Source organism: Tiliqua scincoides, chromosome 2, assembly GCF_035046505.1.
Source record: "Tiliqua scincoides isolate rTilSci1 chromosome 2, rTilSci1.hap2, whole genome shotgun sequence".
In the NCBI taxonomy this organism is placed as follows: Eukaryota; Metazoa; Chordata; class Lepidosauria; order Squamata; family Scincidae; genus Tiliqua; species Tiliqua scincoides.
In genome coordinates, this window is record NC_089822.1 from 4,654,928 (window position 1) to 4,669,228 (window position 14,301).

At 47.6% G+C, this 14,301-nt stretch overlaps 1 protein-coding gene across 2 annotated transcripts in view; it reads left to right on the forward strand.

Annotated features, from left to right (window-relative positions):
- The first annotated feature begins 10,401 nt into the window (after nt 1-10,401).
- The window catches only part of PIK3C3 (phosphatidylinositol 3-kinase catalytic subunit type 3), an 88,710-nt gene continuing 84,810 nt past the window's right edge, over nt 10,402-14,301 (forward strand). For both annotated transcript variants that reach the window (XM_066615019.1, XM_066615020.1), the window contains exons 1-3: nt 10,402-10,493; nt 12,424-12,612; nt 13,079-13,222. In XM_066615019.1, the coding sequence (XP_066471116.1) occupies nt 10,426-10,493; nt 12,424-12,612; nt 13,079-13,222 (401 nt within the window). In that variant the 5' untranslated portion in view covers nt 10,402-10,425. The remainder of the gene's footprint in view (nt 10,494-12,423; nt 12,613-13,078; nt 13,223-14,301) is intronic.

The following is a 14,301-nucleotide window of genomic DNA, read 5'->3' on the forward strand; positions in this document are numbered from 1 at the left end:
AATGGAAGGACCAGCAGCCTTGGTGGCTGGTGGAGGACCAGGAGAGTGGGTGGCCAGAGGAGAAAGACATGCAGGTGGCTAGTCGGGGGTCATAGCCACTGTTGGGCCACTTCCAGGTCAGACTGGGCCTGTCCCTATCTGAAGGAGATCTCTCAGTAGGGTTGAATCTGCAAACTAATGCACTGTATGTGCAGAGCAGTGGAATGTGTAGTCTAAAATCATGTCAACATGGAGGTGGAGCTTTCAAAGCACTCCAGTGGGAGCCGTAGCTGGCTACAGCATTCACATTTTCTATGTCAGAAGAACAAAGAATGGACTCTGGTGGCGTGATCACAGTTTCTGACTGTAAAGCGTTGAGGGTTAGGTTAATCCTTGCCCTGGATCTGGGGCTTGGGTTGATGGGCCTGTGCAAATGCAGGTGGGCTATAGATTGCCAATGCCCACATATAGATCTTCAAACTGAAAAATCACATCCTGTTTCAGTTTAGAGTTTGGCTTGCAGATCAGTCCTGGAACTGGTGGCTTATTGTCCTGCAAGGAGTTAACAATAGCAAGTGTGTGTGTCTTTTGTATGTGTCTGTATGCCAAAGTAAGAGATGGGGAGGGGGCCTTTCTGCCTCAGCAATGAGATTAAAATCAAAGGGAGCTGATAAAGAATCAACTGTAGCTCCCATGGATTAGAAAGGAGAGTTATTGTATTTTCTGGATCCATCAAGGTGATAAAGTAGCAGATCATGCTGAGGAGTGGCTAGAAACGGCACCCAATTCTCCCATCTGAGTAAACAGAGTCTTGTAGCTCATAGACAGGAGCATAAATTTAAGCTAAGCATTTCAGGTCTATATCAGGGTGACAGAAAGCTTCGTACCCTCGTGATTCATCCCGAAAGGATGCATCATCTTTTTGTTCCAGTCTAATCAGGGACATTTTTGAAATGCCCATTTTTCTTTTTAAGTCAAAAAAGGCAGGGGGGGGGGGAAGATTTAGTTAGAGTTCTTTTTTTCCTTTTTTGTTCTTCTCCCATTTGATACAAAGTCCAAACACACACACAAACACACAAAAATAGTCTATATTCAAGAGATCTCAACTCTTATGTTTTATCCCCATCTAGTGGTAGGAGTGAAATTAGCATTTTTAGGGTACAATATTATTTCAAATTCCATTTATTTATTTTAGGAATTTTGATTTCCCAGCTCACCAAAAAAAACTGGTATCAAGGTGGCTAACAATATAAGCACACAATCATTACAAAAATTACACAATAAATGCAGCCTCTGGAAAACAATAATCAGTGGGATACTGTGGAGAATCAGCGGAGAATCAGTGGGATACTGCAGACCCTGGCTATAAACTCTACAGAAGGGACAGGCAGGGGCGTGTTGGAGGTGGGGTGGCCATTTATGTTAAGGAAGGGATAGAATCCAGCAAAGTAGAGATTGAAGTCGGGTCCGACTCCACCGTAGAATCTCTGTGGCTTAAATTACCAGGCCTGTGGAGCGATGTAATACTGGGGGTGTACTATTGTCCTCCAGACCAGAAATTGGAAGGGGACCTTGAAATGCGGAAACAGATCAGGGAGGTGACAAGGAGGGACAGGGTTGTAATCATGGGGGACTTCAATTATCCTCATATAGACTGGATCAATTTGTGATCTTGACTTCCAATGGGTGGACTTCCCTCAAATGAGGAGGCTGGTTAGAAGGAGGTTGAAAGGGAAGGTAAAAAGAGTCCAATCTCTCCAGAGTGGATGGAGGCTGCTTAAAACAACAGTAACAGAGGCCCAGCAGAGGTGCATACCGCAAAGAAAGAAGGGTTCCACTAAATCCAGGAGGGTGCCCGCATGGCTAACCAGCCAAGTTAGAGAGGCTGTAAAGGGCAAGGAAGCTTCCTTCCATAAATGGAAGTCTTGCCCTAATGAGGAGAATAAAAAGGAACATAAACTGTGGCAAAAGAAATGTAAGAAGGTGATACTGGAGGCCAAGAGAGACTATGGGTCCCTTTGGGGAGAAGGGCGGCATATAAATAAAGTTTAATAATAATAATAATAATAATAATAATAATAATAATAATAATAATAATAATAATAATAATAATAATAATAATAATAATAATAATAATAATGAAGAACGCATGGCCAGCAACATTAAAGGGAATAATAAAAGCTTCTTCAAATATGTTAAAAGCAGGAAACCCGCCAGAGAAGCGGTTGGTCCTCTGGATGGTGAGGGAGGGAAAGGGGAGATAAAAGGAGACTTAGAGATGGCAGAAAAATTAAATGAGTTCTTTGCATCTGTCTTCACAGCAGAAGACCTCAGGCACTCCTAACCGAGGAATTAAGTCAGATAGAGGTTAAAACAGAAGATGTTTCAGACCTCAATGATAAATTAAAGATCAATAAGTCACCAAACTTTTCCGAGTGTTGAAGACCAGAAGTGATTGTGAGGAGCTCCAGAAGGAACTCTCCAAACTGGCAGAATGGGCAGCAAAATGGCATATGTGTTTCAATGTCAGTAAGTGTAAAGTCATGCACATTGGGGCAAAAAATCAAAACTTCACATATAGGCTGATGGGTTCTGAGCTGTGTGTGATTGATCAGGAGAGAGATCTTGGGATGGTGGTGGACAGGTAGATGAAAGTGTCGACTCAATGTATGGCAGCAGTGAAGAAGGCCAATTCTATGCTTGGGATCATTAGAAAAGGTATTGAGAACAAAACGGCTAATATTATAATGCCGTTGTACAAATCGATGGTAAGGCCACACCTGGAGTATCATGTCCACTTCTGGTCGTCGCATCTCAAAAAAGACATAGTGGAAATGGAAAAGGTGCAAAAGAGAGCGACTAAGATGATTGCTGGGCTGGGGCACCTTCCTTATGAGGAAAGGCTATGGCGTTTGGCCTCTTCAGCCTAGAAAAGAGGTGCCTGAGGGGGGACATGATTGAGACATACAAAATTATGCAGGGGATGGACAGAGTGGATAGGGAGATGCTCTTTACACTCTCACATAACACCAGAACCAGGGGACATCCACTAAAATTGGGTGTTGGGAGAGTTAGGACAGACAAAAGAAAATATTGCTTTACTCAGTGTGCGGTTGGTCTGTGGAACTCCTTGCTGCAGGATGTGGTGATGGCATCTGGCCTGGACACCTTTAAAAGGGGATTGGACAAGTTTCTGGAGGAAAAATCAATTACGGGTTACAAGCCATGATGTGTATGCGCAACCTCCTGATTTTAGAAATGGGCTATGTCAGATGCAAGGGAGGGCACCAGGATGAGGTCTCTTGTTGTCTGGTGCGCTCCCTGGGGCATTTGGTGGGCCGCTGTGAGATACAGGAAGCTGGACTAGATGGGCCTATGGCCTGATCTAGTGGGGCTGTTCTTATGTTCTTAACTACAATTCCCAGAATGCCTTGCAGGTCTCTTGTTGTCTGGTGTGCTACCTGGGGCATTTGGTGGGCCGCTGTGAGATACAGGAAGCTGGACTAGATGGGCCTATGGCCTGATCCAGTGGGGCTGTTCTTATGATCTTAACTACAATTCCCAGAATGCCTTGCAGGTCTCTTGTTGTCTGGTGTGCTCCCTGGGGCATTTGGTGGGTCGCTGTGAGATGCAGGAAGCTGGACTAGATAGGCCTATGGCCTGATCCAGTGGGGCTGTTCTTATGTTCTTAACTACAATTCCCAGAATGCCTTGCAGGTCTCTTGTTGTCTGGTGTGCTCCCTGGGGCATTTGGTGGGCCGCTGTGAGATACAGGAAGCTGGACTAGATGGGCCTTTGGCCTGATCCAGTGGGGCTGTTCTTATGTTCTTATGTTTAATAGTTAACAGAACCATGGTCAATGAAAACAATGGCAACAAAAGGAGTAAAACATACCCCGACTAGCCTGTGGGTTGGGTTTTCTAATTGGGTTTTCTAACACCCAAGAAAACAGATACAGCAATGAAGTTTCCAGGCAGTCATAGGCTTGGGAGGGATTTCCATAGCCTGGGGGTCTCCACCAAGAAGACCCTTCCCTGAACCGCCTGACCCCTGAAGTGGGTTCCCTTGGGTGAGGATCTCAGATGGCTGGTCTTATTTCCAGAGACTCTACACAAGTTCTATCCTGCAGGTGCATATTTGAATAGAAAGCCAGAGTTAGAGAGACGCCCGATGATCCGCTAACTGGCTTTGCAATTGGAACAGACTAATTTTGCAGGATATTTATTTATTCCCCACCTTTCTGCCACACTCATGGCAGCTTGGCAAATAAAACATCAATCCCACTGTAAATAAAACAGCATCAAAAACATTAATATAAAAACAAACAAGAAAACAGAACAAACACCAACAGATCACAATTAAGATTACATTTCATTAAAAAGTGCCAGCCCCCAGATGCTAGCATTCAAAAGCTCCCCTAAACAGAGCCTGCAAAAAGGACTCCAAGAACTATTCTTAATTCCAGCGGGAGAGAACTCCACAAATGGGGTGCCACCACCAAGAAGGCCCTATTTCTTGTCGCCATCCCCCTCACATCTGCTGGTGGTGGCAGCACAAAGGGCCCCCTCTGGTGACCTGAGAGGACAGGTAGGATTATATAGAAAGAGCTGGTCCCTCAAATACTCTGGACTTGAGCCATAAAGGGATATGTTTGTCTTATGCTAGCTCACCACCCAACACTACAGTACACGCCCCTTGCCTGTGGCTATAGCTCTCTGCTATACCCCCAGGCCCTGCAGTGGCACACCTAGGGTGCCATCACATCCAGGTCAGGCAGGCAGTAGTAAGGGAAGAGAGATGATTGTGCCATGTTTCACAGCACATTCAGAAGACCACAAAAGGTCCAGCAATATACAAAACAGCCCTTCTGTTGAATCTGACTGGACAAAGGTTCTCCAGTTTCTCAGACAGCAGAGGCGTTCCTAATACCTGTCACCTGGTCTCTTCACTGGGATATTAGGGAATGAACTGTGAACTTGATGCATAGCATATGCTGTAGCAGGAAGTCAAGGACTCTGTATTATGGAAGCATTTCCCCCCACAAAAGGAGGTCACTTTTCCAGTGGCATCTTTAGGGGGTGCAGGCCGTACTGGGTGATTCCTAAAGCGGTGTGTGACACCACCAAAATTTTTTGGTGGTCAAAATTTGGTGGTCAAAATTGGATGCCAAAATTTTTAAAAACTTGGTATTTTTGAATAATGCCATCATGTTATATATCAATCAATGTGCAATTTCATGCAGAATGCAATGAAACAAACTACATTGAAATATCTCTGTTCTATCAAATGCTATAGCCAAAAGGCCAGTGGGGGTGGGTCAATGGTATATCACCACACCCACAGTCCAGGGTATTGCCCCACCCACTGCATGAGAGGTGGTCCATCAGACGATTGATGAGCTGGCCTCCCACATCAGGTGACACAGACCCTAGTGACACCACTGCACTTTGCATACAGTAGGTTTAGTTTGCTTTTATACCCTACTCCTCATCCCAAAAAACACTTCTTTCCTCTTTAAGGAAAAGGAACTCTGCATAAGCTCAGAGGTCACTAAATCTAGATGCCTGGACATATGTAAAATAAACAAACAAGCAAAAAAAAAAGTTGGTAGCTCTAGCCCCATTTGGACATTCAGAGAGGGGAAGCAGAGAGGGGAAGCACTAGGGAAGCACCCACACCCTTTTCCAATGTGCTCCATCGCCAAAGATCGCCAAAGATACCCACTCTGCCAAAGATCTCCAGCAGCTCATGGATCGTTTTAGCAAGGCCTGCCAAGATTTTGGACTGACAATCAGCCTGAAGAAAACACAGGTCATGGTTCAGGATGTGGACTCACCTCCCTGCATTACAATCTCTGAGCATGAACTGGAGGTTGTCCATGACTTTGTGTACCTTGGCTCAACGATCTCCGACACTCATTCTCTCGATACCGAGCTAAACAAGCGCATCGGTAAAGCAGCTACCACGTTTTCCAGACTCACAAAGAGAGTCTGGTCCAACAAGAAGCTGACGGAACATACCAAGATCCAGGTCTACAGAGCTTGCGTCCTGAGTACACTTCTGTACTGCAGCGAGTCATGGACTCTTCGCTCACAACAGGAGAGGAAACTGAGCGCTTTCCACATGCGCTGCCTCCGACGCATCCTTGGCATCACCTGGCAGGACAAAGTTCCAAACAACACAGTCCTGGAACGTGCTGGAATCCCTAGCATGTATTCACTGCTGAAACAGAGACGCCTGCGTTGGCTTGGTCATGTCGTGAGAATGGATGATGGCCGGATCCCAAAGGATCTCCTCTATGGAGAACTCGTGCAAGGAAAGCGCCCTACAGGCAGACCACAGCTGCGATACAAGGACATCTGCAAGAGGGATCTGAAGGCCTTAGGGATGGACCTCAACAAGTGGGAAACCCTGGCCTCTGAGCGGCCCGCTTGGAGGCAGGCTGTGCAGCATGGCCTTTCCCAGTTTGAAGAGACACTTTGCCAACAGTCTGAGGCTAAGAGGCAAAGAAGGAAGGCCCATAGCCAGGGAGACAGACCAGGGACAGACTGCACTTGCTCCCGGTGTGGAAGGGATTGTCACTCCCGGATTGGCCTTTTCAGCCACACTAGACGCTGTGCCAGAACCACCTTTCAGAGCGCGATACCATAGTCTTTCGAGACTGAAGGTTGCCAATACCATCGCCAAGATCTGTCCCCTGCTCTCCCATATTTCACACTTGTCTGCAGAGCTGAAGTTGGAACCTGGGGACAGTTTCTTTTCATGCTCTAGATAGAATTCTGGCCAGTCTGCAGAAAGTGGGGAGAGCTGGGGGCAAGGCAGTGAAGCACACTAGAACACTGGAGAGAATATGGCTGGCCAGCATACCTCACGCAGGCTGCACATGGTTCTTTTGCTACCCATTCTTCATATGGCCAGGGAGGTCACTGGTGGGATCCTATAGTTTTGTGTCCCACCCCACATTTTCTAGGTGCAGCTGTATCTTAACCATTGTTTTTTGACCCAAGACACATTTTTAAACATTTGTTGATATCAACGCAGGTCTGACCTACTACATAAGGGCCTGAATTAATTATGCAGCCAGGCAAATACCTTTGCTATCTATCTTGTGTGTCTTTGCTAATTCTGGGGACAAAATATTAATCATTTTTCTACTGAATTCTGATAAGAACACACTCTATTAACCCTACAGGCCTAAACAACGGAACAGGTGAATTAGGGTGTGCGAGCAGTGCCACAAACACGGAGCCATTAAACCTGTAATTGGAATTTTTATTTGAGATCTTAACTTTTTGTGTGTCATTATTGATCTCTGTAAATGAGGAGACACTATGAAGCAGTCGGAAGAGTTACTGTCCTAAAGAAGTGGATTGCGAAGGATCCCAGTCGCATGTGTAAGCAAAGATGTCTCTCACAATGTCTACAATGTGCTCCTAATATAGCAAACTGTGCCTATTAAGGTAGGGCAGGCATACACAACCAGTTGGAGTAGTGAGTAGAACATCTTTCTGGGGGAGTCCTGGGTTCAAATCCTTGCTCAGTCTTGAAGCCCATTGGGTGAACCTTGGGCCAGTCAGCCTGACCTACCTCACAGGGTTGCTGTGAGGATCAAATGAAAGATAGGGGATGAAAATCCATGGAACCACCCTGAGCTTCTGTGAGGGAATATAGAATATCTCTCAAATGAAGAAGATTTCTACTGAGTCACAGCCCAATCCTATCCACACTTTCCTGGGAATAAGCCCCACTGAATTTAATTAGACTTACTTTTGAGACTTACTTTTGAGCAGACATGCATAGGATTGGGTTGCCAGTCTGTTAGCCCATCTTTCTTGATGGGCTTTCTTTCTAGCCCATCCTGAACTTCAAGATTTCAAGAAAGAGCCTTTTAAAGCAACAGCCCCATTATTCCTGTTTGAAAACTGTCCACCAGTGGCGTAGCTAGAGGGGGTGCAAAGCAGTGTGGGTGGTTTTGCTCCGGGATATGGGAGTAAAACAGAGACAAATGCAGGGAGACCTTTTGCTTCCACCACCTGGAATGGCTCTCAATGGGAGGGGAAGGGGCCGCTTGCACAGAGCGTTCAGTCACCTGCAAAACTTAGTGCTTTGCACCCCCTCTAACTACACCACTGCTGTCCTCTAGTCAATCATTATGGTCTGTAACTACTTGATTTTGCAATCCCAGGCAGACAGCCAAAGGGCGCAATCCTAACCAACTTTTCAGCACTGGCATAGCTGTGCTAGTGGGGCATGTGCTGCATCCTGCAATTGGGGGCAGTCGTGAAGACCTCCTCAAGGTAAGACAATGTTTGTTCCCTTACTTCGGAGCTGTGTTGCCCTTATGTCAGTGCTGGTGTTGGTTAGGACTGCAGCCAAAGAAGAGCTTTATTAAACTCAAGTAGGCTGCCTCACATTGCTGGTGGTCTCCATTTTGGGGGAGAGGGGTGACACTAAAGATAGACAAGCCTCAAATATAATTATGCTGCTCCAACATTGCTGTATGGTAAGAGAAAATGTATTTTTTTCTCCCCATCCATTGCTGTTTTGATCCCCTCCTATGACTTGGGCCAAGGGTAAGCAATAATGAAGAAGAAAACACAACATAGCAAAAAACAGACTACCCAAATTAAGAAATATTTATGGGCACCTTTACACTTGCACCTGGCTGTCGATTGCACATGCATTATGGATACATTGCATCTCTTCTGTGTTGCACAAACTGTAACACGGAATATGTGAGAATTTCACGCATATGGCTGTGGACCATATATTCTCAATTTCTGCATTCCCTCCCACCCCAAAAATAACCTGTTAAAACAAGGAGTGCTGGAGGACAATTGTACAAATTCACTGTGCACGAAGTAGTACACACAGATCCCTGTTGTCACATATAAATGTGCCCTGATATGGATGTGCTCACTATTCCACCACGTAAACAGGATCAGAACAAATGGAAATATATAGAAATAGCCCTGTCTGCGCATATGAATCCCATCCATCTCTGACCATTTCATCACCTTCTCACACTGAAGCTTATTTAAAGGACAATCACTTTAACTGCCAGCTCACAGCTTCCCAGAGGCATCTGTCTGGCACTGTGGGAAACAGGATTCTGGACTAGGTGGACATTTGGTCTGATCCAGAAGGCCTCTTCTTGGCAATGGTGTGTCTGTCAGGGAGGATAGCTAAATGTAACCTACATGTTGAGAGTCCCAGATGCCGAGGACAAGCAATGGGGAAGAGCATCACCTTCATGCTCTGCTTATGGCCTTCTCAGGAGCATCTGGCCAGCACTGTTGGAGACCAAATGCTAGATGAAACTTTGGACTTCACATCTTCCTGGCTTTGCACCTGGACAGGTGAGCAAAATTCTGGCCAGATGGCCACCATTTACTGTGATTTTTAAGTGCTACATGATAAGAAGAAAGCTGCAGGTTAAGTTTTTCTGACACCCCCAGCCCACAACGGAGGTGATGAGGAAAGCTTCACCTGTTGAATTTCTGCTTGTCAAAGTCCTGCTGCTGCTCTTAAAAGCAAGGAGCCTTTAAAACAGCAGGAACGCCACTAGCTATTCGCAAATGTGGCATGTAAACGACCCCTCCCCACCCTTTGGAGCCAGGAGGTCGCCTCCACTTTGCTCCCACTACCCAGAAGGGCTTCGAAGAGGAGGGGCCGCTTGTGCGCCACATTCAGGCACATGCAAGACTTAATGCTTTGCACCCCCTCCAGTTATGCCACTGGAAAGATATAACTATATATCCTACAGATGGTGACGTGTAAGTCCCTGTGAACACAGTGGGACCTTCAGGCGCAAGCAGGACTTGCTGCAGGGCTGCACTCCGTGGACACTTGCGAGAATTAAGCACCTGCCACTCAGTGAGACGCAAACACACACCGACATATATGTATACAAACACATGAGCGCACACATATGTACACCTATATATATGCACATAGACATATAAACACACACATGCATGTAATCGTATGAACTCACACGCAGGTATTTTACATATGTAAACACATACATTTTATTTGTATAAACACACATACATATATGTACATAAACATATGAATACAGATACATATGTGCATGTAAACACACATACATATATAACCACAGAAACACACTCATGTATAGAAACATACGAACACAATACATCTATATGTATAAGCACATGAACACGCGCAGTGCGCGCACCCGACGGGGACACGTGCTCGGAGTGGAGCGCGCTTGCCCTGGTTCCACCCGTGGGCGGTGCAGCCCCGCCCCCTCCTCCATCTTTGAGCCGGGCAAGCAGGAGCCCGAAGCCAGCGCGCTCCCTCTGCCCTTCCCAAAGATGGCCGCCGAGCGCGGAACCAATGGGAGGCCGCTCCGAGCCGGCGGCTGCTGATTGGCGGAGCGACGAGAGGGGCGGGGCGGGGCGCAGGAGGGCCGCGTCCGCCATGGCGGAGCCGGAGCGGTTCTGCTACGTGCACAGTTGCGACCTGGACATCAACGTCCAGCTCAAGATGTCAGTCGGGGGGGCGGGGCTGCACTCTCCGCCCCGAGGGGCTTCCAGTTGCGCAGCGCAGGGGCTGGGCGGGGCGGCTGAGGGCTCTGCGGAACTCCCTGCCGCAGGGTGGTGCCCTCAGAAGGGCGGAGAAGCGGGTGGGCGGCGCGGCCCTGGAGGGGCCCGGAGGTCTCACACCGGGCGGCTACCTCACTCGGCCGAGCAGGCGGTGCAGGGAGAGGCCGGTCCCCGCCCCGAGGGGCCTGCTCCGAGGGGGAGCCTGGCTCCAGTCTGGGGGCAGGCCCTGCAGCCGAGGCGAGGGGACAAGCACCCCCTGACCTCAGGGAGGCCTCCACGAGGGCCCAGCTGCAGGACTCTGTTGGCACAGCTGCGCCTGTGCTGGAAGGTGGCGGTGGCGTAGCTGTAGGGGGTGCAGTGCTCAGGCCGGCGGCGGGGCGGGCAAGCGGCCCTCCCTTCAGAGCCGTTCCCGGCAGGGTGGAGCAGAACGGAGCCGTATGGCTCCGTTCTGCTCCCCCCGCCGGGGACGGCTCCGAAGGGAGGGCCGCTTGCCCGCCCCGCCGCCGCCGCAAGTGCCGCACCCCCCTCCAGCTACGCCACTGGAAAGTGGCTGAGCTCTGGGGCTCAGTGTGCCTGAGACATCGATGAGCCCTCCCAGTAGGTTCCCACCTTCACTCACTGTGCACTTAGATTTGCCTTCCACACTGATTTATACTTCGCAATGACTAGTTGCTGACAATGTCTGGAACATTATTTGTTTTTGTTCTGACAAGATTCAGGCAAATGATAATCTAGTTCAGTGTTTTTCAACCAGCTGCTTGTACCGCCGGTGCCACTTGAGGTGGTAGCTGCTGCTACTCCTGGAGCCCCACAGACCCCCACCCCTTGGCAGCGACACCAGCAATGCAACGTGATGGGCAGTGGTAGGAGGTTCGGCTTAGCGGGCGGAGCTCCGGTGTGCATTTTAAGAGTGCTCAGAAAAGCCCCCCCCCATCCACCCTGTGCCTCTTCCTGGTGTTTGTCATGTTGCATCTGGCCTCCCAATATAGACGTAACTGACTGTGACATCATCACCAGTTACTTCCGGCGGTTCTACCAATAGGTGGACCTGCAAAGTGGTACAGTGCCTTGGGTGCCCATCAGGGAGAAAGGCGGAATACAAATCTAATAAATAAAAATAAATAAATACAGTGGGGAACAAACACTGGGAAACACTGGTCTAAAAGGATTCATGGGGAGAGTGTTGCCCAGTTATGAATTTAGCAGCAATTGGACAGATCTGTATAAAACAGTCTCTGCACCTGTTAGAGTGCAGGACCTGCAGGTGCTAATCGTTCTTTCCATACTGAATGGAGCATTTGTATACAGGGAGAGGTGTTTGTCTGGGGTGCAGGCTGTTGGATGCTTTTCTCTGTGGGATTGCTCTCTCAGTGAGTGGTAGGGCATGCATCTTATGTGCAAAGGTTGGAAGAGTTGGGTGCTTTCCTGTGTTGGTGAATTTGGGGTACAGGTGGACATAAAAGCGCTCCATGATGTTGAACCTCCTCCACCGGTGCATAATTTGAGTATAATGTATATAAAAAATCTCTGCACATAGGAAATGAACATGCCAGGAAGAGAGTTCCAGCTTAAAGTTCAACCTGACATGTTAGGTTTCTATGTGCATGGATTCTTATTGTGCCCACCACACTGCAGAGAAGTGTTCAGTTATGTGAGCTACCCCCAATAGTGGAGGGATTTTAACATATTTGTCTCTTCTCCTGTGTATTGGCAGCTCTGTTTTTGTTGTAGTTTGTTCACCGCCAAGGCCTTTAAAATCCAGTCAAATGAATCCATACATCTTCTGTTTCAGGAAAGACTTTTCTTGAGCTCTGGGTCTGTGAATATCTTGTGTTGCTGTTATTTTTGTTTTGTTTGTACTTTGCCTTATTAGTGGAAGCTTGGAGGGGAAAAGAGAACAGAAGAGCTACAAAGCAGTTCTGGAAAATCCCATGCTGCGGTTCTCAGGGCTGTACCAGGAGACCTGCTCTGACTTGTACGTGACCTGCCAGGTCTTTGCAGAAGGGAAGCCCCTGGCTCTTCCGGTTCGGACATCTTACAAGGCTTTTAGTACCAGGTGGAAGTAAGTATCTTTGTGCTTTGAACAGTTGGTTGTCATCAGTGGGTCAGAATTCCACTCCCTGCCCTCACCATGCTGGGTGTTCCATTGTCCTCTGATGAGGGTGATGAAAGGTGCTCCAGCATGGAGCTGGAAAGGAAGTGGGGATCAGACAATTTGTTACTGTAGGCAGTTGCCCTAGAAACAGCCACAGAACCTGGAAGAAAATCCCAGAAGCATCACAGGAGGTGAAAACCTTATAGAAGACCAGAGAGGTCAGTGTGCCTTGAGGAGAAAAATGTTGAAAATGGCAGATTTATGCATTGGGGAGGGGAAGAACATTTAGAGAAGGGGTTTGGAATATACTCTTCTGGGGGATGGGGTATAGATAATGCCCTGACTTGACATTTCCTGTCCTTAACAGGAAGGTTCCCTAAAAAGGAGCAGGTGTAGGTATAAACCTGAACCAACGGTGAATCTCTTTCCGCAGCTGGAACGAATGGCTAAAACTGCCTGTCAAGTACCCAGACTTGCCCCGAAATGCTCAAGTGGCCCTGACGATATGGGATGTGTATGGACCTGGCAAAGCAGTACCTGTTGGGGGAACAACGGTCTCGCTCTTTGGGAAGTATGGGTATGTTTGGATGTTTCTCTCTCTCTCTCTCTCCCCCCCACCCCTTTTCCAGACCGAACAGAGGCATGTAGAGTTGGAAGCCTGCAAAACAGCATTAAACTGTTTTAATTAAGGACCATTAAACAGCAAAATCCAGAACCCAAAGTGTGGTAATGCCTTTTTTGATTATCAGTGAAAATATTCTTTCAGTTGGGAGCAAGCTTTTGAATTCCGGTCTGTATTCAGCTTAACATCCAACTTGAAGAAGGGTTCTGAATGACCCGGAAGCATGCTGGACTGACCTTTTGTTGATTGTAGGAACAATCTTGGCCACCTTTGACTTTCAGAGTTAGAAAGAAATGTGTGGGCTTGAGAATAGTTTTCCTGCATCAACCAAAGGGCAGGTTCCAGCCTTGGCCCTAGTTTCAGTCCAGCACCAGCACTGCAGTTCATTTAAAGGCACCTGTCGGAGAACATCTTTCACTTTCTGACCAGCAAACCTGTTGCCCCCTGCTGGGACAAACAATGTGGCAAGTATCTTGTTTGTGTCTTTAATTCTCCAAAATTATTTATTTTTCTTAAATGTATATCCTTTTAAGATGGTTTTCAGGCTGGTGACAACAATTAAAAAAGCAAATACAGCAATCCACCAAAGTAGTGAATAGGAGCATCAAAACAATAGTGTTAAAGCAGCAGAGAGAGAAAACTGGTACAGCTGACATCTGAAAGAGGCCAGAGAAAATGGGAAGGTGTTTGCCTGATGCCAGAAGATGAAAAGAGTTGGGGAGAGCATCACATTGGCAGGGCTCCTCAACAGCAAATGCCTTCTCATTGGACTCTGCCTGAGTGATTTTGGGAAGGTTGCAGCACCTGGAGAAAGGCCTCCCATTAATGTCCCCTGTAATTTTTACAGTGAGTGCACAGAGCTCTAATGGAGTTGTGCAGAGGCAGCTCTGGTGCCCTTGGCGATGTTGTCATTGCCTAGCTCCACACTTCCATGATGGAAGCTGTAAAGGGCCCTGGTTCCATCTGCGCGTCCGCAAAGCTTAGAGGGAAGGCTGCTTCCTGAGCCCCACCTAGGTATAGAACTTTTAAGATAT